The sequence below is a fragment of the Pan troglodytes genome, chromosome 5 (assembly GCF_028858775.2).
Source record: "Pan troglodytes isolate AG18354 chromosome 5, NHGRI_mPanTro3-v2.0_pri, whole genome shotgun sequence".
NCBI lineage: Eukaryota > Metazoa > Chordata > Mammalia > Primates > Hominidae > Pan > Pan troglodytes.
This window is the reverse complement of record NC_072403.2, coordinates 49,422,830-49,449,373: the sequence shown is the minus strand read 5'-3', so window position 1 is coordinate 49,449,373 and position 26,544 is coordinate 49,422,830. Positions and strand designations below refer to the sequence as shown.

At 43.4% G+C, this 26,544-nt stretch overlaps 1 protein-coding gene, 2 non-coding genes and 1 pseudogene across 3 annotated transcripts in view; 3 read left to right on the top strand and 1 right to left on the bottom strand.

The window, feature by feature from the left end:
* Positions 1-26,544, top strand: part of XPO5 (exportin 5) — a 53,177-nt gene that overhangs the window by 19,699 nt on the left and 6,934 nt on the right. The window contains exons 13-23 of the mRNA XM_009451326.4: positions 436-564; positions 2,884-3,014; positions 4,943-5,098; positions 6,455-6,496; positions 6,811-6,900; positions 7,957-8,156; positions 8,710-8,809; positions 9,667-9,848; positions 22,359-22,459; positions 24,775-24,871; positions 25,531-25,667. Of these exons, the coding sequence (XP_009449601.2) occupies positions 436-564; positions 2,884-3,014; positions 4,943-5,098; positions 6,455-6,496; positions 6,811-6,900; positions 7,957-8,156; positions 8,710-8,809; positions 9,667-9,848; positions 22,359-22,459; positions 24,775-24,871; positions 25,531-25,667 (1,365 nt within the window). The remainder of the gene's footprint in view (positions 1-435; positions 565-2,883; positions 3,015-4,942; positions 5,099-6,454; positions 6,497-6,810; positions 6,901-7,956; positions 8,157-8,709; positions 8,810-9,666; positions 9,849-22,358; positions 22,460-24,774; positions 24,872-25,530; positions 25,668-26,544) is intronic.
* LOC112209663 (small Cajal body-specific RNA 15) lies at positions 12,143-12,269 on the bottom strand. The gene has a single exon (XR_002944486.1). It is a non-coding gene; the product is annotated as a small Cajal body-specific RNA 15 (non-coding RNA).
* LOC112209644 (U7 small nuclear RNA) lies at positions 14,179-14,240 on the top strand. Its single transcript, XR_002944467.1, has one exon. It is a non-coding gene; the product is annotated as a U7 small nuclear RNA (small nuclear RNA).
* On the top strand, positions 16,702-17,634 carry LOC100611712 (small ribosomal subunit protein uS5-like; annotated as a pseudogene).

Here is a 26,544-nt window from a genome sequence, read left to right as displayed (position 1 = left end):
GAGCATGCCACCACACCTGGCTACTTTTTGTATTTTTTGGTAGAGACTGGGTCTCACTGTATTGCCCAAACTGGTTTTGAACTCTTGGGCACAAGCAGTCTGCCCACCTTGGCCTCCTAAAGTGCTAGGATTTCAGGCGTGAGCTACTGCGCCCAATCCTGATTTCCTTTTAATTCAAACAGAAATGGGAGACTAAGTTTAGTTTGCCACTTACAGGATCTAGCTGGTAATACAGTTTCCAGAGATCATTTATTTTCAAAAACTTCTGGATTCGTTAATAAAGTTTTATTGAGTGATTATTACATGCAAAGCATAAGTCTGCAAAACAGTTCCTTTGAATGCTTTTCCCTTAGGGTGGTAAATTAATAAACATTAAGTACTTATTTTATACCAGTTATTGATTCCTGTCCTTCCCTTGGCATTTTCTCTTGGCAGCCTCTCGAGCGCAACAAGGAGAGGTGATGAGGTTGGCATGTCGTTTGGATCCCAAAACTAGCTTCCAGATGGCTGGGGAGTGGCTAAAGTATCAACTATCAACTTTTCTTGATGCTGGTTCTGTGAATTGTAAGTTTTTTTCATTACTGAATGTTAGTGAAATGTTAGGACAGTATCAAAACTATATATAGGAAATGAGCCTGAGCTATACACACATCAGAACGATATACTATTCAAAAATAGCTTTGCTCATCCTGGAGAGGGAGCATTTTCATTGGCTGACACAAAGAAAGCAGATGACACATTTTAAATTTGTTTTAAATTAGGGTAAAACCATGTCCTTATCAGTTTTGCCATCATTTTCCATTTCTAACAGAATCAACCAATTATTTATTGTTGATTTTATTTGCTTCACTTCAGGCACCAGCTTAACAAATTTCATGCATAGACCTAACTTTAAAACTTTTCAACCAAAGTCTTGCATAGCACTATTCCTGAAATCAGAAAGGATCTCCTGTTAGACATAACAGGAATAATACAGGGACTTCTCATATCACTCAGCCACCCCAAAGCTTTTGTGAAATTATACTTTACATAAATTCAAAATAATCCCCCTCTACCGAATGCCTCAGCCAGTTAACTTCTCTGTACTCCAAATGTTTTGTCTCTCATCTTAATGCATGCTATATGTGTGTGACAGTATTAATAAAGCAAAAAGGCTGGGTGCAGTGACTCACGCCTGTAATCCCAGCACTTTGGGAGCCCAAGGCGGGCAGATCACCTGAGGTCGAGAGTTCGACACCAGCCTGACCACCTTGGAGAAACCCTGTCTCTACTAAAAACACAAAAAATTAGCCGGCGTGGTGGCGCATGCCTGTGATCCCAGCTACTTGGGAGGCTGAGGTAGGAGAATCGCTTGAACCCAGGAGGTGTAGGTTGCGGTTAGCTGAGATGGCGCCATTGTACTCCAGCCTGGGCAACGAGAGCGAAACTCCATCTCAAAAAAAAAAGTGAATTAACTAGTGCACGTCACTGCTTTAGAAAAGCACCATACTACTGGCTGACATTTGAGGGACTTAACATTCAGCTTTATTTACAATTGACTCTAAATTCTCTGATATTTGGTAACTTGAAAGGTTGAGGAAGCCCAAATGTGTTGCACTAAGATGAAACTAGTAAATAGGACTATGCTGTATGTAAGCAAGAAAAGCAATTGGTAAACCTTAGGCCAGGCAGGGTGGCTCACGCCTGTAATCCTAGCACTTCAGGAGGCCGAGGCTGGGGATCACCTGAGGTCAGGAGTTCAAGACCAGCCTGGCCAACATGGCAAAACCCTGTCTCTACTAAAAACAAAAAATTAGCCAGGCGTGGTGGTGGGCCCCTTTAATCCTAGCTACTCAGGAGGCTGAGGCAGGAGAATCACTTGAACCCGGGAGGTGGAGGTTTCAGTGAGCCAAGATCGTGCCACTGCACTCCAGCCTGGGCGAAGAGCGGGACTCCATCTCAAAAAAGAAAAAGAAAAGAAAAGCGGCTGGGCACAGTGGCTCATGCCTGTAATCCCAGCAGTTTGGGAGGCTGAGGTGGGTGGATCACAAGGTCAGGAGTTTTAAGACCAGCCTGGCCAAGATGGTGAAACCTCGTCTCTACTAAAAAAAAAAAAAAATACAAAAATTAGCCAGGCATGGTGGCAGGTGGCTGTAATCCCAGCTACTTGGGAGGCTGAGGCGGAGAATTGCTTCAACCTGGGAGGCTAATGTTGCAGTGAGCCGAGATCTCGCCACTGCCCTCCAGCCTGGGTGACAGAGGAGACTCCATCTCAAACAAACAAAAAAAGAAAAGCAATTGGTAAATCTTTTTGCTTGTACCTTGCTATTTGAGTGGTGTGCTGTGGTAATAGTTGTAAACTTGAAGGATAGCACCCTTCTCTAGACATAGCCCTTAAGGTTGTCATGAGGGTATTGGATGTGAAGCAGTGTTTTGTATATTACATTGTTTCCTTATTGGGAAGATTCTTTATGGTCTCAATTTTAATTATTTAGATTCTCATGGAAAAGATTATAAAGGGGGAGGAGGGGAGAAACTAATTCATGTTTATCAAGTGCCTACTAATGGACCAGGCAATGTTTTTGATGTTCACCTGCGTATTCTCATTCATTACTCAAAATGGTTTTACTACAAGGCTCATAGAGGTGAATTCAGACTGCTCATTGTTAGAGGAGGAGGCATGGTAGGAACCTTCACCTACCTCATTGCTTTCAGCACACATCATCTTTTCTTTGCCCCAGCTGAGAGGGGTTAGATTACCCTGCTCCTTCAATCATGAAATTCTCAGGTGTTCTCTAAGGCTCCATTGTCTCTCTGTGTCTTCTGCGATCTTTCAATGCTGATAATTTGTGTGTGTGTGTGTGTGTGTGTGTGTGTGTGTGTGTGTGTGTGTGTGTTTTAAAGCTTGTTCTGCAGTTGGAACTGGAGAAGGAAGCCTCTGTTCCGTCTTCTCACCTTCATTCGTGCAGTGGGAAGCCATGACTCTTTTTTTGGAAAGTGTTATCACCCAGATGTTTCGAACACTAGATAGAGAAGTAAGTAATCATTTCCCATGCTGACTGCATGATTATTTTGACCTTTTTCTTTTCTCTTTCTATTTTGGGACACTATATCTCTCTGTTGCTCAGGCTGAAATGCAGTGGCACAATCATAGCTCTCTGTAACCTCCAACTCCTGGGCTCAAGCAATCCTCCTACCTCAGGCTCCTGAGGATCTAGAACTACAGTTACTTGCCACCACACCTGGCTAATTTATAATAAAAATGGAGTCTGTGTTGCCCAGGCTGATCTCAAACTCCTGGCCTCAAGCGACCCTCCTGCCTTGGCCTCCCAAAGTGCTGAGATTGCGGGCATGACCCACTATGCCTGGCCAGTTTTTATCTTTTTTAAACTGGTAGTAGAATAGGAAAATCTATGGATGTACATCTTACAGAAGAGGAAACAGATTTAGAGAGGCTAAATAGCATACTCAAGTTCAAACAGCTAATAAATGGCAAAATGGGGACCAAAACTCAGGTCTTTCTAACTCTAAGCACTACCACATTTAGTATACATTTTAAGTACCACACTGCTTTAGAATACTGTACGCCACCAGTATAGTGGCCACCTGTAGGTCTGAAAAGGAGGGTATGCACAGAGAGCCTCGACTGTATCAGTAAAATCATATTTCTTAAAGTAGGCAGATGAGGATTTACTAAATTATAGAGAAATAGACAAAAGATATAATCCGATAATGTATAGAGGAGAACCTAAAGTAGCTGATAAGCCGGGCGCAGTAGCTCATGCCTATAATCCCAGCACTTTGGGAGGCCGAGGCTGGCCGATCACTTGAGTTCAGGAGTTCCAGACCACCCTGGCCAACATGGTGAAACCTTGTCTCTACGAAAAACACAAAAATTAACTGGGCATGCTGGTGCATGTCTGTAATCCCAGCTACTTGGGAGGCTGAGGTACAAGAATCGCTTGAACCCAGGAGGCAGAGGCTGCAGTGAGCCAAAATCACGCCAGTGCACTCCAGCCTGTGTGACAGAGTGGGATTCTGTCTTAAAAAAAAAAGAAAAGGGTGGGGCGCAGTGGCTCAGGCCTGTAATCCCAGCACGTGGAGGCTAAGGTGGGTGGATCACCTGAGGTCAGGAGTTCAGGACCAGCCTGGTCAACATGGCGAAACCCTGTCTCTACTAAAAATACAAAAATTAGCCGGGCATGGTCGTGGGTGCCTGTAATCCCAGCTACTCAGGAGGCTGAGGCAGAAGAATCACTTGAACTCAGGAGGTGGAGGTTGCAGTGAGCTGAGATCGTGCCATTGCACTGGGCAACCAAGAGTGATATATAAATAAAGTAGCTGATAAATATGAAAAACATTCAGCCTCTTGATCAGTTGAAGAAATACAAAATTTAAGAGGTTTTAGGGAATAATATACTGCTGAGAAGATGGTAAGAAGGGCATGCACAGCTGAGTATGGTGGTTCACACTTGTAATCCCAACACTTTGGGAGGCCAAGATGGGAGGAATGCTTGAACCCAGGAGTTTGAGACCAGCCTGGACAATATAGTGAGACCTCATCTCTACTAAAAATTTAAAAAATTAGCCAGGCATGGTGGTGCGTGCCAGTAGTCCCACCTACTTGGGAGGCTGAGGCCGTAGGATCACTTGAAACCAGGAGTTTGAGACCAGCCTGGTCGACATAACAACACTTCTACAACATCTCTACAAAAATTTTAGAAAGTATCCAGGCATGGTGGTGCCCGCCTGTAGTCCTAGCTACTCAGGAGGCTAAGGCAGGAGGATCCCTTGAGCTCAAGAGTTTGAGGTTACAGTGAGTGATGATTGTGCCACTGCGCACTCCAGCCTAGGTGACAGAATGAGACCCTGTCTCTTTAAAAGATGAAAATAAAACGTAGCCAAAATGGTTATTTCTAAGTGGAGGCAGCAATTGTCAACCTGTTTTATGTCTTTGTTACAGGAAATTCCTGTTAATGATGGAATAGAGCTATTGCAGATGGTTCTGAACTTTGATACCAAGGATCCCCTCATCCTGTCCTGCGTCCTTACTAATGTCTCTGCACTCTTTCCATTTGTCACCTACAGACCAGAGTTCCTGCCCCAGGTCTTCTCTAAGGTATAAAGCCCATCTCCTTTGTAAATTTTATTTTGACATTTCTAAGTTAATTTATTTTATTTTTTGGAGACAGGATCTTGCTAAGTTGCCCAGGCTGGACTCAAATTACTAGTCTCATGGGATCCTCACACCTCACCCTTCTGAGTAGCTGAGACTACAAGCATGCACAACCATGCCTGGCCTAGGCTAATTATTTTTGTAACTATTTTTAAAATTATGTGAGGCAAACTAATAAATACAGCTATTTATTCATTTATTAAATATCTACTCAGTACTTATTGTGGATCAGGTACCATGCTAGTGCCTCACTCTTTAGGAACACTCTGGGAAGAAAGGCACAAAAACAGTTAATGTTACCTATATGGCATTGCAATGAAGACTTGTATAAAGGAGAGTATTAGAGTGTGCTGTCGGGCAGGGAGGGGATTTATGAGAGGAAGGAACACTTTCCAGGTTTCCAGTTCAGTTGACTAGGTGGGTGATAGAGCCACTCCCTGAGTCAGAATACCAGATCACAAAGGAGAACAGGACTAAAGAAGAGAAAGCATGAGTATTTTGGAATACTGTGTTTGAAGAATATGTAGAACATCTTTATGGAGACATCTCACAATAAATTGGCTATTTGAGGTTGAAGATCTAGACTCTAGAAAGTAATGAGATAAAATTAAAGCATCATCATCATAGTAGTCCCACGACTAAAAGTGAAGTCTTACTGAAGTGATTATGTATGTAGAGTTAGGAGACATGTGAGTCAAGCGAGGAACCTAGTGAATCACCATCATTGGAGGAGTGGAGAAAAAAATGAGAAGCCCCCACAGAAGGAAAAAGAGCCAGAGAAATGAAGAAAATGTTGTGTCACAAGACCAGTAGGACTTCAGAAAAGTGGGCTCATTTGTTGCAAATTATTTGAGTTGGAGAATGCCCAGTGAGTTTCTTGACTACACTCTTGTCTGAGTTTAATTCCATAATAGTGGCCAAGTAAGCAGCCATATTTCATTGGAATGAGGAGTAAATGGGAAATAATGAAATGGAATTGAAGGGATAGACCATACAACTTTTGATAAAAGAAGAGAGAGGCGTTTCCATAGCCAAGTGCTTGGGTGATGGCATGAATTGTTCTGGGATCCTATTGTAAAATGTTTTGATGGTAAAATTGTGACTCCGATGACTCTTGTAGAGGTTATCTGAGAAAATGGACAATATGAATAAGCTCATGCCCGTAGTCCCAGCTACTCAGAAGGCTAAAGCAGGAGAATCAGTTGAGCCCAGGAATTCAAGTCTAGTCTGGGCAACATAGCAAGATCTCATCTCTAAAATAAACAAACATGAGTGACTTTTTTTCCTCCTCTCCCTTAGCTATTTTCATCTGTCACTTTTGAAACTGTTGAAGAAAGTAAGGTAAGACCATTAATTAAACCAATAGATTCTAACTTCTTGAGTACAAATGTATGAATACCTGATACTCAGTTTATATTTTTATATAAATGGGAGGGGGTAGTAAAGGCGGTAGATTATCACATATGTTGTTTTGCCACTATAGGGCATACAGGAAACATGGATTCTTGGTGGCTATAAATGTTACTCCATTATACTCTTAGGGTTGTGAAAAATCATTGTGAATTTGCCCCTGACTGAGATATTCACATGAGTCTATGCAGCACCTGTATATTATATTAAAAGCAGCTCTGAGTTTGTTGAATGTCTCTTTTCAGGCCCCCAGAACCCGGGCAGTGAGGAATGTGAGGAGGCATGCTTGTTCCTCCATCATCAAGATGTGTCGTGACTACCCCCAGCTTGTGCTGGTAAGCTGCTGGACCCTGGCTGAAGTAGCCAAGTTTGGTTACATTTGTGTGTAAATACAGCTTTCAGTGTACCTCACATAAAGAAAAAACTAGAAACTATAGCTGTGCATCATATAAGCATCCTTGGCCGGGCATGGTGGCTCACACCTGTAATCCCAACACTTTGGGAGACTGAGGTGGGTAGATCACCTGAGGCCAGGGGTTCGGGACCAGCCTGGACAACATGGTGAAGTCCGGTCTGTACTAAAAGTACAAAAAAATTAGCTGGGCATGGTGGTGCATGCCTGTAATCCCAGCTAGTCAGGAGGCTGAGGCAGGAGAAACACTTGAACTCAGGAGGCGGAGGTTGCAGTGAGCCAAGATCACGCCATTGCTCCAGCCTGGGCAACGAGCGAAACTCCATCTCAAAAATAAATAAATAAACATTCTTGAATTGGTGTTTTCTTAGTATACTTAGTAGTATAGTTAGAAATGTGATGGCAAATGTAATCTCTCTTCAAAATACAAATAGTTCTCTGCCATATAGATTACTAAGTTTACCCCTATAATTCTACAACTCTTTACTATGTGATGATCTTAATTACTACTGCCAAATGATGTGCCTGATCTTGAGAAAAGCAGATGCAAATCACAACCCTTTTTGGGGCATGGGGTTATAAGAAATTTAACATTACTCCAGATTACAAATTATCCAGAAATTTCTTCTCTGAATGCACAGCAGTTATCTCCATATATATATAGATATACATATATATCTATATATATATAAAAATACATATATATCTCTCTATATATATAAAACAAGCTGATCTTTTCACAGTTGTAGTATGGGAAAGTGCAGTTATCCAAATACTCAAGACAAGAGCTATCTTCCGCCTAAATTGCCTTGCTTATTTAGGCAAAATAAAGACATATAACAGAATTACCAAATAATAACCTTATAGGCCTGACTTTCCTGGGACTGCTTTGGTTTTCTTCTTTCTTCCTTGAGTAAGCCACCTCTCCTTGAAAATCAGACCTTTACCACCTCTGGCTTTTTTTCTTTTTGATCTGTAGCCCAATTTTGACATGCTTTATAACCATGTGAAGCAACTCCTCTCCAATGAGCTACTCCTGACACAAATGGAGAAGTGTGCCCTCATGGAAGCCCTGGTTCTCATTAGCAACCAATTTAAGAACTACGAGCGTCAGAAGGTGTTCCTAGAGGAGCTGATGGCACCAGTGGCCAGCATCTGGCTTTCTCAAGACATGCACAGGTAAAGGAGATCCCTTGCCCTGACTCTAACTATACTCAAGCACCCATTTTGGTTTAAGAGCTAGGCCCAGGGTGGGGTAGGGGTTAAGGATATTGAAGTGTGATGGCATTATCCATGATATCTGAAGTTCTCTAAAAGCAGTCTTTTGTAATTTAATCTCTGGTTCAATTAGATTGTGGGTGGGGAGGGCACAGAGTGAGACTCCTGTGGTGTCTGCATTGCAGCACCAGCACATTTAGAGAAATGAGAACAGCTAGGAAGGGCCATACAACCACACAGACACTTACCTGTGCTCACACAGTAGAGAAATTATTTTCTTTATATTTGGAAGATTATATTCTTGTTTAATTCTTAAATTGTTACTAATAATATTTGGGAGTGGGAAGGGAAATTTAAACCTTCAAATGACAACTGACAATTAGTATGATTATACTCCTCTCACTATAAAAACTGCTCTTAAGGGCCAAATAATGATAGCCTGTTAACTCCTGTGGAAGAAACTGTCCTTGTTTAAAATCATGATGTAACTTGTTTTTCCCCCTCCAACCTTCAGAGTGCTGTCAGATGTTGATGCTTTCATTGCGTATGTGGGTACAGATCAGAAGAGCTGTGACCCAGGCCTGGAGGATCCGTGTGGCTTAAACCGTGCACGAGTAAGACTTTCCTGGGAATGGGAAGTGGCATTGGCCATGGGTAGGAGTAGGGTGTTGTCTTTTGTCAAGTTTCTCATAGATTTGTTTTTTCTATACTGGTGAGAAACGTGGGAGTCTCCACTTCCCTAAGCTTCTCCTTTCTTTTCTTCTTTAGTCTTGAATTCTTGAGTTAGTTCCCACAGCAGAGCAGATGGTCTTTTCTATGAAGTCATTATTTTGGCTTTAAGGATCTCTAAATAGCTCTGAAGACTGAAGGTGTAATGAGGAAGTAGGTCAGAACTTGGTCAGCAGGGTGAGTCCTCCCTGCCATTGCTCTCTGGCATGTAAAGTCTTAAGTGATGGCTTAACTTGCAAACCTGAGATTTTTCAGTGCTTTGCTATTTAAATAAGCATTGTTCCTGGCTCCATTATGGCACAAGTCCCATTAATTAACCTGGCAAGTAGTAGGTTGATTCAGAGTACCATGAGGGGGGATTAGGACATTAGCTGTCAAGGCCCAATAAGGGTCAACTCAAAGAAGATGAAGTGATGGCATTTTAAACACTTTGTTTTGGATTGTATCTAAGCCACCTTCTCATCAGGGTCCTGTGGGTGGGTCACTGCAGCTCCTAGAAAGACAGCTTACTGCAAGGGAAGTTTCCAGAGCCTACCACTGGCCCTGAAAATGGCAGTGAGAGGATCCCTCTTGGACTTCACCTTAAAGGAAGGGATGGGGGATTGCCGGGGAGCAGAGGATTATTTCATTCTCTCTGGCCTCTGTGTCACTTTTGCCAGAACCTTGAATATATCTAACAGTACTTGGTCTTTTTTTTTTTTTTTTCTTTTAATATTTGTCTGTCATTCTTATTTTTCTATAGATGAGCTTTTGTGTATACAGCATTCTGGGTGTTGTGAAACGAACTTGCTGGCCCACTGACCTAGAAGAGGCCAAAGCTGGGGGATTTGTGGTGGGTTATACATCCAGTGGAAATCCAATCTTCCGTAACCCCTGCACAGAGCAGATTCTGAAACTTCTTGACAATTTGCTTGCGCTTATAAGGTGAGTCAGAATAATGGCTTTTCTCTGTTGTTTTCTACTTTACCTTAAAAATTTCAAAAGTTTAGTCGTTTATGTGTCTTCATATCTTAGTGGTATTAATGAGGGATTGATTTAAGTCTTATTTCTTTCTAGAGGGTGTCTCAGTTTTAAAAAAAATAACATCAGCTCTCACTTGCGTAAATCTTAATTCCATGTGAACCCAAGGGGATAATCCCAAAAGGGCTTTTCCCATTTTGAGCCTCCTCTTTGTTGTTCTTCCGTTTCTTTATACTTCATCCCTATTTTTACTTGTAAGTTTTATTTGGTCTAAATTTTTTAGTAAAGGAATTGCTCATTGGGAGCAGGGCAGTTGCCTTCTATAATGATGCTTCTCTGGGTGGTATTCATATGAGCTTATCTGAATTTATCAATACTGAGTCTGAGCTCAGATGAACCAAACAACCGCTGGCTGAACATGCTAAACAAAGGAATTATAAATTTTTCATCTGAGTTTGCTAGGTCCTTGGTTCTCAAAGCTGAGTCCTAAGACCAGTAGCATTAGCATCACCTGAGAGCTTATTTCAAAGGCAGAATCAAGGCCCCACCCCAGACATACTAAATCAGAATCTGCATTTTAACTAGATGCCCAGTGGTTTATATACACATTAAACATTCAGAATCACTGTTTTAGATCACATGAGTTAATATATTCAAGTGGAAGTAGGCCAGTATAGGCTTATCAGTTACTAGATAGATATTTGATGACTCAGGGATGGTCTCTAAATGAAAAGATAGGTTTTTTTATATAATTCAGTTATTGGCCAAAGAGTGCTTTTTGTATCTCACAGGATTGTTTTTGTTTGTTTGTTTTTTTGAGACAGAGTCTCACTTTGTCACCCAGGCTGGGAGTGCAGTGGTGCAATCTTGGCTCACTGCAACCTCTGCCTCCCAGGCTTAAGCGATTCTTCTGCCTCAGTCACCCAAGTAGCTGGGACTACAGGTGTGCACCACCACTCCCGGCTAATTTTTGTATTTTTAGTAGAGACAGGGCTTCACCATGTTAGGCAGGCTGGTCTCGAACTCCTGGCCTCAAGTGATCAGTCCACCTTGGCCTCCCAAAGTGCTGGGACTCCAGGAGTGAGCCACCACACCTGGCCTCTCACAGGATGTTTAAATTACATTGTTAGAGCTCTGTTTCAGTACTTTTTGGCCCCTTCTCCAGGGAGTAAAAGCAGTCTCAACTGGGCAAACCAAATTATTCATGTCGCAGTGAAACTCTCCTGGGAATAGACACCCAAGACCTGAAGCCTGAGAACCAAAGATTTTAAGTTAATGTTGACAAATTGGAGGGCTGGAGTGTCTGATAAAGTTGTCATTGTGGACATGTCTGTGGAAATAGACAATATTTTGGCGGGGTGTGGTGGCTCACACCTGTAATCCCAGCACTTTGGGAGGCCAAGTTGGGTCGATCACTTGAGGTCAGGAGTGTCACACCAGCCTGGCCAACATCATGAAACCCCGTCTCTACTAAAAATACAAAAATTAGCTGGGCATGGTGGCACATGGCCTGTAATCCCAGCTACTCGAGAGGCTGAGGCAGGAGAATCGCTTGAACCCGGGAGGCGGAGATTGCAGTGAGCTAAGATCACGCCACTGCACTCCAGCCTGGGCGACAGAGTGAGACTTCCATCTCAAAATAAATAAATAAATAAATAATAATATTTTCTTTTGATTTCTAAAGGAGGAAAGAGATCTCTGAAAAGAAGTAGGACTTGTACTGAGAGGGTTAAACATTTAGTCAAGGAGAGGCTTATTTCCATCGTGATGTTTTTATTAATAGAGATGGGGTTTTGCCATGTTGCCCAGGCTGGTCTCCGACAGCTGAGCCTGCTTCAGTCTCCCAAAGTGCTAGCATTACAAGTGTGAACCACCACACCCAGCCCCATAGTGATGTTTTTTAAAACCACAAGGTTCTTCTGCAGCTAGAGAAACGTGAAAGTGATGGAAATCATAGGGCAAGAAGCTAATCAACTAGGCCTTTTTAGGCCTGTGGCCAGAATCTATGTGGCCAACCCAGACGTGGAAACAGGGTTCATTTCTGGTTGAGTCTAGAGGCCACAAGACAACAGTATGATTATCATTTTTTATATAATTTTCTTTTTTTTAAAAAGTATAATCTCTTTTCAATTTCTAGTCACCTTCCTATCAATCAGTAGAGGAAGATTCTCATGTGTTCACTATGTCTTTCTCCAGTTTTTTCCTCTATAAATTTACTACTCCTATTTTCTATAGAAAGACAATGGAAAGTGTATAATTGCTGTCGGTAGATAAGTAGGTCTTGAATTTATTTTGCAAACAAGACCTGTTCTGTCTATCCTTTCATTTAGGAGGCTAACAGCAGACTCAGCTTGACTTTAAGGACTCTATTTTCCTAGTCTTCAGATGGTTATCATTTTGATATTTTTCTAAGAGTTCAGTGCTTTTAGAGAATTCCAAAAATCAATCAAAAGGCATTTTGAAAAATGCCTAGCATGTAATGATTGAGTAGATTGCTTGAATAGTGTGTAGCTGGAGCTATTAAGAGTTTTGCTTTTTTAGTAAATTTTATTGGCTGGGCGCGGTAGCTCATGCCTATAATCCCAGCACTGTGAGAGGCCAAGGCGCATGGATCACTTAAGGTCAACAGTTCGAGACTAGCCCAATAAACATGGTGAAACCCCACCTCTACTAAAAATACAAAAATTAGCCGGGCATGGTGGCGGGCGCCTGTAATTCCAGCTACTCGGGAGGCTGAGGCAGGAGAATTGCTTGAACCCGGGAGGCGGAGGTTGCAGTGAGCCAAGATCACAGGGAAGAGTCTTCCCTGTCCCTGGGCAACAGGGAAGACTCCGTCTCAAAAAAGAAAAAAAAATTAAATAAATTTTATCTTGAAGTGTAACATTTATGTAGAAAAGGGCATAACTTGTGAGTGTGTGTAGATGAATTTTCACAAAGTGGACACATTCATGTAATCAGCACTCAGATCAAGAAGCAACTTTACCCAGTGCCTCTTTTCAGTAATTACCTGCCCCTCAAAGATAACTACTATTCTGATTTGTATTTATTTATTTATTTACTTACTTACTTACTTTTGAGGCAAGGTCTTATGCTGTCACCCAGGTTGGGGTGCAGTGTTGCGATCACGGCTCATTGCAGCCTCGACCTCATGGGCTCAAGCAGTCCTCCCACCTCAGCCTCCTGAGTAGCTAGGACTACAGCCATGAGCAGCCATGCCCAGCTAATTTTTAACTTTTTGGTAGAGACAGGTTCTCTCTATGTTGCCGAGGCTAGTCTTGAACTCATGGGCTCAAGAGATCCTCCCAAAGTGCTGGGATAACAGATGTGAGCCACCTCACCCAGCCCACTATTCTGACTTAACATTTTGTCCAGGTTTTTGAACTTTGTGAAAATGAAATCGGAAGTATGCACCTTTTGGTGTCTGCCTTCCTTTCGCTCAATATTTTGTTTCTGAGGTTCATCCATGTTACTGCGTGCATGTACTTGTGTTTTTTTTGTTCTCCTTGCTTGTATGATACTTCATTGTGTGAATATGCTGTAACTATTCAGCCTTGATGGACTTTTGGGTGATATTTTAATATTACATATCATGCTGCTGTTGACATTCTTATGTCAAATACGTTTTGTGAACATATATATATAATTTCTGTTGGATACACACATAGGAGTAGAATTCCTAGCTTATAAGAAATGTGTATTTTCTGTTTTTATAGATGCAACCTGTTTTTTAAAGTGGTTATACTAATTTATATTCCCACCAGTTATATGCTGGAGTTGGGAGTTTTAAATTACTATTTTTTGGCTGGGCACAGTGGCTCACGCCTGTAATCCAAGCACTTTGGGAGGCCGAAGCAGGTGAATCACTTGAGGTCATGAGTTTGAGACCAGCCTGGCCAACATGGTGAAACCCCGTCTCTACTCAAAATACCACCACCACCAACAAAAAAAATTAGCTGGGCATGGTGGCAGGTGCCTGTAATCCCAGCTACTCAGGAGGCTGAGGTAGGAGAATCGCTTGAACTTGGGAGGCGGAGGTTGCAGTGAGCTGAGATCATGTTACCGTACTCCAGCCTGGGCAACAGGGTAAGACTCCATCTCAAAAAAAAAATTGAAAAATAAATAAATTACTATTTTTTTAGTAGAGAAAAGTTTGCTTTGTTTAAGAATGTGGCAAGGTATTCATAGCACCTCCTGCGTCAAATAATCTGATAATAGAAGGTGTTGAAGCTGTGCTGTCCAGCATGGAAGCCACTTGCCACATGAAACTATTGAGCACTTGGAAGTATTACTAGTCAAGTTTTACAGTACTTTCAGAATTGGTCTGTTAGGCTTTCCAGTTTTCTCTGGAAAGCTCCTTAGAGAAAAAAAATAAAAATTGAAAAATAAAAATGACTAGCCTGAATTGAGATGAACTGTAAGTATAAAATACACACTAGATTTCTAAAATCGGCCGGGTGCAGTGGCTAATGCATGTAATCCTAGCACTTTGGGAGGCTAAGGCCTTAGGCAGATCACTTTAGGTCAAGAGTTCAAGACCAGTGTGGCCAACATGGTGAAACCCCATCTCTACTAAAAATACAGAAATTAGCCAGGCGTGGTGGTGTGCATGCTTGTAATCCCAGCTACTCAAAAGGTTGATGCAAGAGAATCACTCGAACCCAGGAGATGGAGGTTACAGTGAGCTAAGATCGTGCCACTGCACTCCAGCCTGGGAGAAAGAATGAGACTCTTATCTCAAAAAAGAAAAAAAGAAGTATTGGATTACTACAGTACTTACAAAATGAAGTACTGATAATTACTACACTGTGGATAAACCTTCAAAACATTATGCTAAGTGAAAGAAGGCAGACACAAAAGGCCATATATTGTATGATTTCATTTTTATGAAATATCTAGAGTCGAGACAGAAAGTACATTGGCGATTGCCTCAGGTTGGAGAGGAGAAGAAAGTGCAGATCAACTGCTACTGCTTAATGGGCCTGGCAGTTATTTTGGGGGCAACGGAAACGTTTTGGAACCAGGTAGAGGTTACTTATGCAACCCTTTGAAAGTATTAAATACCACTGAATTGTGAACTTTAAAATTGTTAGGTTTTGGTGGGGATGTTTTTTGTTAGTTTTTTTAAGTTTTGTGGGTACACAGTACATATATTTATGGGGTACATAAGATGTTTTGACACAGGCATGCAATGCATAATAATAATCACATTAATTAAAATGGGGTATCCATCCCCTCAAGCATTTATCCTTTGTGTTACAAACAATCCAGTTATAGTCAACTGCAGTTATACTTTTTAAAGGTACAATCAAAATTATTATTGACTATAGTCACCCTATTGTGCTAGGAAATACTAGATCTTATTCATTCTTTGTGGGTTTTTTGTACCCATTAACCATCCCTATCTTACCCCTAACCCACCACTACCCTCCCCAGCCCCTCTGCTAACCATCCTTACACTCTGTATGTCCATGAGTCGAATTGTTTAAATTTTTAGATTCCACAAAGAGTGAGAACATGTGATGTGTCTTTCTGTGCCTGGCTTATTTCACTTAGCATAATGACCTCCAGTGCTATCCATATTGTTGGAAATGACAAGATCTCTTTTTTTTTTTTTTATGGCTGAATAGTACTCCTAAAGTGGTTAGTTTTATGTTATGTGAATTATGCCTCAATTTTTTAAAATTTTAATAAAAATAAAGCTGGTTCTTTGAAAATACTAGTGATAACATCAGTAAATTCAAAAGCTTAAGAAAAATGGGGCTGGGCATGTTGGCTCATGCCTGTAATCTCAGCACTTTGGGAGGCCACAGCAGGAACATTGCTGGAGACCAGCCTGGCCAATGTAGCAAGACCCCATATCGATTTTTTAATTTATTTTTTTTGAAACGGAGTGTCACTCTTGTTGCCCAGGCTGGCATGCAAAGGCATGATCTCGGCTCACTTCAACCTCTACCTCCCAGATTCAAGCGCTTCTCCTGTCTCAGCCTCCTGAGTAGCTGGGATTACAGGTGTGTGCCACCATGCCTGGCTAATTTTGTTTATTTATTTATTTATTTTGAGACGGAGTCTTGCTCTGTCGTCCAGGCTGGAGTGCAGTGGTGCCATCTCGGCTTACTGCGAGCTCTGCCTCCCAGGTTCACGCCATTCTCCTGCCTCAGCCTCCCAAGTAGCTGGGACTACAGGCGCCCGCCACCTCGCCCGGCTAATTTTTTGTAATTTTAGTAGAGACAGGGTTTCACCGTATTAGCCAGGATGATCTTGATCTCCTGACCTCGTGATCCGCCCGGCCTGGCTAATTTTGTATCTTCAGTAGAGACAGGGTTTCACCATGTTTGCCAGCCTGGTCTTGAACTCCTGACCTCAGGTGATCCCCCATCCTTGGCCTCTCAAAGTACTGGGGTTACAGGCGTGCGCCACCATGCCCAGCTAATTTTGTATCTTCAGTAGAGACAGGGTTTCATCATGTTGGCCAGGCTGGTTCTCAAACTCCTGATCTCAGGTGATCCGCCCATCTTGGCCTCCCAAAGTATTGGGATTATAGGCGTGAGCCACCGTGCCCAGTCCCGTCTTCTATTTTTAAAAATAAAATATTTAAAAATGGATAATTTCCAGGGAAAATGTAACTTATTCTAACTCAACAAGATAGAAAACCTAAAGAGATATAACTTCATATTAATTATATTGGTAGTAGTTAAATTAGACGAAAAAACTCCAGGCCTAAATGATTTTACATGGGAGTTCTCCCAGACCTTCAAGGATCAGATAATTTATCTCTTAGACAAACTATTCCCAAGAATAGAAAAATGTAGTTTCTTCTCCGAGAAAACACCAAATGGCGGATGACGCCGGTGCAGTGGGGGGGCCTGGAGGCCCTGGTGGCCCTGGGATGGGGAACCGCGGTGGCTTCCGCGGAGGTTTCGGCAGTGGCATCCGGGGCCGGGGTCGCAGCCGTGGATGGGGCCGGGGCCGAGGCCGTGGAGCTCGCGGAGGCAAGGCCAAAGATAAGGAGTGGATGCCCGTCACCAAGCTGGGCCGCTTGGTCAAGGACATGAAGATCAAGTCCCTGGAGGAGATCTATCTCTTCTCCCTGCCCATTAAGGAATCAGAGATCATTGACTTTTTCCTGGGGGCCTCTCTCAAGGATGAGGTTTTGAAGATTATGCCAGTGCAGAAGCAGACCCATGCTGGCCAGTGCACCAGGTTCAAGGCGTTTGTTGCTATTGGGGACTACAGTGGCCACGTCGGTCTGGGTGTTAAGTGCTCCAAGGAGGTGGCCACCGCCATCCGTGGGGCCATCATCCTGGCCAAGCTCTCCATTGTCCCCGTGCACAGAGGCTGCTGGGGGAACAAGATCGGGAAGCCCCACACCATCCCTTGCAAGGTGACAGGCCGCTGTGGCTCTGTGCTGGTGCACCTCATCCCTGCACCCAGGGGCACTGGCATCGTCTCCGCACCTGTGCCCAAGAAGCTGCTCATGATGGCTGGTATCGATGACTGCTACACCTCAGCCAGGGGCTGCACTGCCACCCTGGGCAACTTCGCCAAGGCCACCTTTGATGCCATTTCTAAGACCTACAGCTACCTGACCCCCGACCTCTGGAAGGAGACTGTATTTACCAAGTCTCCCTATCAGGAATTCACTGACCACCTCGTCAAGACCCACACCAGAGTCTTGTGCAGCAGACCCAGGCTCCAGCTGTGGCTACAACATAGGGTTTTTATACAAGAAAAATAAAGTGAATTAAGCGTGGGGGAAAAAAAAAAAAAAGAAAAATGTAGTGCTCCATAACTCATTTTATGAGGCTTATTTATTTTGATACCAAAACCAGACATTAACAGTACCAAAGAGGAAAATTATAGGCCTAAATCACTTGTAAACATAGAGACGAAAATCCCAAATCAAAAGCAATATGGAGCTAGTAATAAGTCTTTTAATATAACCACATTTCCATTGTTATATCTCAAAATACTACCAGTAATTCAATATCCAGTATACAATCAGTATTCAAATATCACCGAATGTTTTCCTTTTTTCTGTTTATCCACACAAGGTTTATATATATTTAAGATATCTCAGTCACTAAATTAGGCTTAGCGTGGTGCCTCACACTTGTGATCTCAGCAGTTTGGGAGGCCGAGGCAGGCGGATCCTTGAGGCTAAGAGTTTGAGACCACCCTGGCCAACATGACAAAACCCCATCTCTACTAAAAATTTAAAAAAGTAACCAGGTGTGGTGGTGCGCACCTGTAGTCTCAGCTACTTGGGAGGTTGAGGCACAAGAATCACTTGAACCCAGCAGGCAGAGGTTGCATTGAGCTGAGATCACGCCATTGTACTACAGAGCAAAGCTCTGTTTCAAAAAAAAAAAAAAAAAAAGATGTATCTTAGGCTCTAAATTTATAAGTTCCTTGCCTTTTTTTTTTTTTTTTTTTTTTTTTTTTTGAGACAATCTTGCTCTGTCGCCCATGCTGGAGTGCACTGGTGCTATCTCAGCTCACTGCACCCTCCGCCTCCCGGGATCAAGCAATTCTCCTGCCTCAGCCTCTCGAGTAGCTGGGATTACAGGTGTGCGCCACCACGCCTGGCTAATTTTTTGTATTTTTAGTAGATACAGGGTTTTGCCATGTTACCCAGGCTGGTCTCGAACTCCTGAGCTCAACTGATCCACCTGCCTCAGCCTCCCAAAGTGCTGGGATTACAGCCGTGAGCTACCATGCCTGGCCCTCTTTGTCTTTTCAGTTTATTTGTTGAAAAATGTGGACTTGTATTTCCAGAGTTTCCCCTGGTGAAATTTTGATGATTGCATCTCTGGAGTATTGTTTGATCTTGTCTACTTTCCTTTATTTTTGTTACTTTGTTACACGTGAATATGTCTAGAGGACATATGGCATTCTGCAGCCTGAGGACCAAATGCAAGTCTCCACATGTTCGTAAGTAAACTTCCGTTGGAACATACCTTGGCCATTCATTTACCTACTGTTTATGGCTGCTATTGCGCTTCAATGCAGAGTTGAGTTGTCGAGGACAGACACCATGTTGCTGGCCAAGCTTAAAACATGTACGAATGTGACCTCTGGTCTAGAAAACTGACCTCATACCAGTTCAGTTTTTTAGCAGATAATCCTTTGTAGATGATGATGGGTTCAACACAATAGTAAAGGTTTAGCCTTTAAAAGACTCCCAGGTATGTATTACAGGTTGATCTATGACAGAAGTAATGAAAGTTAGAAAAAGATGGCTGGGAATAGCGGCTCATGCCTATAATTTCAGCACTTTAGGAGGCCAGGGCAGGAGGATCTCTTGGGGCCAGGAGTTTGAGACCAGCCTGGGCAACACAGACACTTTCTCTACAAAAAAAAAGTCTTAATTATTCACGTGTGGTGGTGCACACTTATAGTCCCAGCTACTCGGGAGCCTGAGGTGGAAGGGCCACTTGAGCCCAGGAGTTTGAGGCTGCAGTGAGCTATGAACACACCGCTGCAATCCAGCCTGGGCAGTAGAGTGAGACCCTGTCTCTTTAAAAAACAAAAAACAAAACAAAAATCAATTATTCAATGCTGGGACAGTTGGCTTTCTGTGCAGAGTTGAGTTGTCGAGGACAGACACTATATTGTCTGTTTCACCGTGTTAGAAAAAACAATTAGATTCCTACCAGCCACCACACACAGAAAAAATTTTCAGGTGTTTTAAAACCCAAAAAGTAAAGCTTCTTCTTCTTTTTTTTTTTTTTGAGATAGAGTCTCACTCTGTTGTCCAGGCTGGAGTGCAGTGGCGCGACCTTGGCTCACTGCAACCTCTGCCTCCCGGGTTTAAGCGATTCTCCTACCTCAGCCTCCTGAGTAGCTGGGATTTACAGGCGTGTGCCACCATGCCTGGCTAATTTCTGTATTCTTAGTAGAGACAGGGTTTCACCATGTTGGCCAGGGACTGGTCTTGAACTCCTGACCTCGTGATCCACCCACCTCGGCTTCCCAAAGTGCTGGGATTACAGGCATAAGCCACCGCATGTGGCCAAAGTAAAACTTCTAGACCATATTTACAGCATGAGGTTAGTGAATGACTTTTTTTTTTTCCTCGAGATGGAGTCTCACTCTGTTGCGCAGGCTAGAGTGTAGTGGCACAATCTCGGCTCACTGCAATTTCCGCCTCCTGGGTTCAAGCGATTCTTATGCCTTGACCTCTCAAGTAGCTGGGATTATAGGCATGCACCACCACACCCGGCTAATTTTTATATTTTTAGTAGAGACGGTTTCACCATGTTGGCCAGGCTGGTCTCAAACTCCTGACCTCAGGTGATCCGTCTGCCCTGGCCACCCAAAGTGCTGGGATTACAGGCATGAGTCACTGTGCCTGGCCAGGGTAGCGAATGACTTTTTTTTTTGAGAGGGAGTCTCGCTCTGTCACCCAGGCTGGAGTGCAGTGGCACGAACTTGGCTCACCTGGGTTCAAGTGATTCTCCTGCCTCAGCCTCCGGAGAAGCTGGGATTACAGGCATGCACCACCATACTCGTCTAATTTTTATATTTTTAGTAGAGACAGGGTTTCACCATGTTGGCCAGGCTGGTCTTGATCTCCTGGCCTCAGGTGATTCTCCGGCCTTGGCCTCCCAAAGTGCTGGGATTACAGGCATGAGCCACTGCGCCCGGCCTAGAATGACTTTTTTTTTTTTTTGAGATGGAGTCTCACTCTGTCACCCAGGCTGGAGTGCAGTGGCGCGATTTCAGCTCACTGCAAGGTCCGCCTCCCGGGTTCACGCCATTCTCCCACCTCAGCCTTCCGAGTAGCTGGGACTACAGGCGCCTGCCACCATGTCTGGCTAATTTAGCTTTTGTATTTTTAGTAGAGATGGGGTTTCACCATGTTAGCCAGGATGGTCTCGATCTCCTGACCTCGTGATCCACCGCGCCCGGCCTCTAGAATGACTTCTTAAGCAAGAACAAAAAGAACAAACTATGGAGGCTTAAACATGGTCTAAAAGATGTTTTCAGTTTGCATCTTAAACCTGTAGCTACCATGCCCGGCACCCACCACCACACCTGGCTAATTTTTATATTTTTAGTAGAGACTGGGTTTTACCACGTTGGCCAGGCTGGTCTTGAACTCCTGACCTCAGATGATCCACCCACCTCGGCCTCCCAAAGTGCTGGGATTACAAGCGTGAGCCACTGGGCCCAGCCATAGAATCACTTCAGTTTTTGGGGGTTTTGTTGTTGTTGTTGTTGTTTTTTGAGACGGAGTCTCGCTCTGTTGCCCAGGCTGGAGTGCAGTGGCACAGTCTTGGCTCACTGCAAGCTCAGCCTCCCGAGTAGCTGGGACCACAGGCACCCACCACCACGTCTGGCTAATTTTTTATATTTTTAGTAGAGACAGGGTTTCACCATGTTAGCCAGGATAGTCTCAATCTCATGACCTCGTGATCCACCCACCTCAGCCTCCCAAAGTGCTGGGATTACAGGCGTGAGCCACTGCGCCTAGCCTTTGGGGGGTTTTTTTGAGATGGAGTCTCTGTTGCCCAGGCTGGAGTGCAGTGGTATGATCTCGGCTCACCACAACCTCTGCCTCCCGGGTTCAAGCAATTCTGCCTTAGCCTCCCAAGTAACTGGGATTACACGCATGCACCACCACCCCCATCTAATTTTTATATTTTTAGTAGAGACGGGGTTTCACTATGTTGGCCAGGCTGGTCTTGAACTCCTGACCTCAAGTAATTCGCCAGCCTCGGCCTCCCAAAGTACTGGGATTATAGGCGTGAGCCACCGAGCCCAGCCTAGAATGACTTCTTAAGCAAGAACAAAAAGAACAAACTATGGAGGTTTAAACATGGTCTAAAAGATGTTTTCAGTTTGCATCTTAAACATGTAGCCATCAGTTTGTTCAGTGGGGTCATTTCTGTGAGTAGGTAAGAGTGCTGTGGACAGCAGGTGTATCAAGTTCACAGTCCTTGCTCCTTACTCAAAGCCTATAATTGCTCAGGTAGGTCATTTTGGTGGGGGACAGCATGTGTTGGGAATTGTGTTCCTCTATCAGGTCCAAACAGCTGTTGCAAGGTCCATGCTCTTGGAATTAAGACAAAACATTGAAAAATGGGGCAAATTACCACCTCCTCTGTGTTCCTACCTGTAAATCCACAGTGTTGCACACATTTCATTCCGTATTACTGGTGGTCAAAAAACTCCTGGGACCACCTCAGATTTAAAAGAATTTTGCTTTCTAGCTTTGGACTCTGATACTGTCCTGTGTCTTGGGGTTTAGTTCTCATGTTAATTTATCTTAGGTATTGTATACTAATTATTTATACAAGTCTGTTCCCTCCTCCAGCGAGCATTCAGATATTTATACCTTCTTTTCTTTCCCCTGCCAGGAGTTGATGGGCAGATCTGTGTGGAACTGTAGTATCACTGGATTACAAGCAAAACCCACTCTTTCCTTCTGCATCAGATGGAAAAGCTCAATAGCATTCTTGTTTCTTTCAGAACCCACAATACATTATATGCACCAGAAATGCTAGCCAAAATGGCAGAGCCTTTCACCAAGGCTCTGGATATGCTTGACGCGGAAAAATCTGCTATATTAGGTAAGAAATGTAACCTTTTTTCTCCTAAGGTTTATCTTATCCCTAATGGATGTCCCCTTTTTTTGTTGTTTTTTGAGAGTCATAGTCTCTGTCACCCAGGCTAGAGTGCACTGGTGCAACCATAGCTCACTGTAGGCTCAAACTCTTGGACTCAAGCAGTCTTCCTGCCTCAGCCTCCTGAGTAGCTGGACCACAAGCGGATCACAACGCCAGACGAACTTTAAAATTTTTTTGTTGAGACAGAGTCTTGCTATGTTGCCCAGGCTGGTCTTGAACTCTTATCCTCAAGCAGTCCTCCCACCATGGCCTTTCAAAGCACTAGAATCCTAGTGATTACAGGCGTTCTTATGGGTTCCTTGAGCAGCTTCAGCCTATCTTGTGCTTCTTCCATCTTGTCTTGCACTACCTTGACCATCTATTTGTTCAGAAATGCAGAATGGTCCTATAAGCTCTATATGAACAAGTGTATTTACTTCATTATCTTAGCATACAGAGAAGATCGAAGGCAATTTATTTTTTTTCCCCGTTAACCCCTTCTTCAATTTAGCCAGTAGGTTGTGGTGGGTGTTACAGCCATTCAATTATAAATAAATCATGGCCTTTAACCTGAAGGATATTTGTATACTTTCCTGCCTCCTCGTGTGTGTGTGTGTGTGTGTGTGTGTGTGTGTGTGTGTAGATATCAAAGTTTTTAAAGGAATAGATTTTAAGCCATTTCCCAATTGTTACCTTTTTTGTTTTGTTTTGTTTTCTTGAGAGAGTCTCACTCTGTCACCCAGGCTGGTGTACAGTGGTGCAATCTCGGCTCACTGCAACCTCTGCCTCCCAGGTTCAAGTGATTCTCCCACCTCAGCCTGCTGGGACTACAGGCATGCACCATCACACCCAGCTAATTGTTTGTATTTTTAGTAGAGACAGGGTTTCACCATGTTGGCTAGGCTGGTCTCGAACTCATGACCTCAAGTGCTCTGCCTGCCTTGGCCTCCCAAAGTGCCGGGATTATAGGCATGAGCCACCACGCCTGGCCTTCCAGTTGTGACCTTGTTAGGATACTGCTTTAATTCATTTTCCCATTGAAAATAAGCATGAAAATAACTGTGCAGTCATAATTGTGGTATTTGCTGTGAAGGAAAGTGGCAGGGCTCTGAGTGTTTATCGGGACACCTAACCCAGTCTCAGAGGGAAGTCAGAAGGCTGACTCCCAATGGGGACTTGAAGGATGAGTAGGAACTAGCTAGGTTAGGGGCATGAGGAAATGCTGGGCATTCTGGACAAACAGAATGGCAGGTATAAGATCTGAGGCAAGAGGAAAAGGCCTTGGTATGTCCAGAACATAGAGATGGTTGAATCATGTGGCTGGAGCACAGGGAGCTAGTCTGGGAATGTGGGCTGAAGTTAGAGCTAGAGGCATCAGTTGTCTAAACCTTGTTCCCATCTCAGAAGCTTCAGGCTGGCTCACCATCACAGCCCCCATAGTTTGTCTTTGTCATCAGCTATAACCTGTGTCTGAGCCCGGCTGTGGTCAAGCAATCCAATGGCATTCCTCAGCTGTGAAGTTAGCCAAAGGAAGGATGTTAATTTGCCTTTCCAGAACTCATGTCTGTCTGTTTCAGCCTAGATAGTCCTGAATCTTTTCCTTTGACACCATTCCATTTAAAGGTTATGTTGCAGACACCAGTAAAAGTAGAACTTCCAAGAAATGTATAGCTATTAATATAAAAAGTAGGTGTTGCTTATCACACACCCCCATGCCATTATTCAAGTTAAGTCAGGAACTCCTGCTATAGAAATAAGTGGCCAACCAGAAATACTAGAATGGACAAACAGTTGCCGCAGATAGCTTCTGACTATAGGACTCAAAATGTGAAACCTCTGATTACACTTAAAAATACAGATCTTTTAAGGCAGTTTTTAATACTAAGGTAAGTGGGTTTCATTTTTAGCTGCTACACATCTTAGTGTTTTGTGTAAGACTTTGCTTAAAAAGGGGGTTTCATAACTTAATTGTGGGAGCATCCCCAGAGCTTTATGGAAAAATACTTTTGAGTTGTCACTTTTTTTGGTACAGGTTCCATCTGGGGAAAAAAAAAAAAGCAGATAAAAGAGTACGCGGGTCTAAAGTCCTGGGTCCTTAAGTAGCTTTCACCTTCTCCTACCAAAAGAGTGCAGCAAATCACGTAGCCAACTGCTTTGCAGTACAGCACCAGACATGCACACATCTTCACCCCTGAACAACATTTTCCTGCTGTAGAGTGTTGGCCAATTGAGACTCCTGACAGTGGAGCATCATGTTCTTGACCCATATTTCCCTGTAGGATTACCTCAACCTCTCTTGGAACTCAATGACTCTCCTGTCTTCAAAACCGTCTTGGAAAGAATGCAGCGTTTCTTCTCCACCCTCTATGAAAACTGGTAAGGAACCAATGCTGCCTCTCCATATTTTCTTCCTCGATATGTGTTGTATAGGAATGTCCATGGGTTGGACTTTTCATCTAGTGTACAGGTAAGGTGAGGCAAGAATTTGATAGGAAACTTATCATTCTAGTGTTAAATAGAAATGAACAGCCTGCTTTCCTGCATTTGCTTTTTTTGTAATTGTCATATGAGCCTCACAATCCCAGCTTGCTTCATGCCCAACTTGTCTGTGTTTCTAGTGTATAAAATGATGAAACCCAAGTCGAAGCTAAAAGTGGTGGGGATTGCTTAGACCCTACACTGCTTGCGGCATACTTCTCATAGGAGTCGGGTGGCTGGATACTGGTTGTGGGTTGGGGAGGTAACTGGCCCTCATGGGCTTTGGCCTCACTAACCACTGCACTAATCAGCCAAGCTAATGAGATCGTCCATTGTAAGTCCACATTAAATAGTAATGAAAGCTACTGCTGATTTCGGCCACCAACATCTGTCTTTAAAAAGATGCTGTATCTATAAGTTCTCTTAAGTAAGTACAACTGCTTTTCTGGCTGAAAAACCTTATTGTAGGCTAGAAATGAAATTCATGGGACAGTCAGGGCTGGCAGTAACAGATGTTGGATTTGTCATTTTCAATGCTCTTTTTTTCCCCTTTACAGTTTTCATATCCTAGGGAAGGCAGGCCCTTCCATGCAGCAAGACTTCTATACTGTGGAGGACCTTGCTACCCAGCTTCTCAGCTCAGCCTTTGTCAACTTGAACAATATTCCTGACTACCGACTCAGACCCATGCTTCATATCCTTTCAAAAATCTCTACATAACCCAAAAGGTCAGAAAATTAGAGAGAGAAACAAACAGGTCACAGCAACCAGAGGGAAGAGGCAGAACTGGAAGGAAGAGATGAGATTATGTATCTAAGTGCATCATGTCATTAAAAACACTGGCAGATTGCAGGGAAAACATGAAGGCAGTCCAGATGGCCATAAACTTTTCCTTAGGGGTAAATTTTTACCTTCCCCCTTCTCGGAAATATTAAAGATAAAACTTTTTTTTTTTTTTTTGAGACAGTCTTGCTCACTCTGTTGCACAGGCTGGAGTGCAGTGGTGTGATCTCGACTCACAGCTTCTGCCTCTCAGGTTCAAGCGATTCTTGGGCCTCAGCCTCCCAACTAGCTGTGATTACAGGTGTGCACCATCACGCCCAGCTGATTTTTATTCCTATTTTTTGAGACAGAGTTTTGCTCTATTGCCCAGGCTGGAGTGCAGTGGCATGATCTTGTCTTACTGCAACTTCCACCTCCTGGGTTCAAGTGATTCTTGTGCCTCAGCCTCCCAAGTAGCTGGGATTACAGGCGCATGCTACTACGCCCAGCTAATTTTTTTGTATTTTTAGTAGAGACAGGTTTTCACCATGTTGGCCAGGCCGGTCTCAAACTCCTGACCTCAAGTAATCCGCCTGCCTCAGCCTCCCAAAGTGCTGGGGTTACAGGTGTGAGCCACCATGCCCAGCTGTGAAAGATAAAACTTTTATCCCTTTTCTGTATTTTTAGAAGCACTTTTTTTTTTTTTTTTTTTTTGAGACAGGGTCTCAGTGTTACCCAGGCAGGAATGCAGTGGTGCTATCAAAGCTCAGTGCAGGCTCAAGTGATCCTCCCACCTCAGCTTCCTGAAG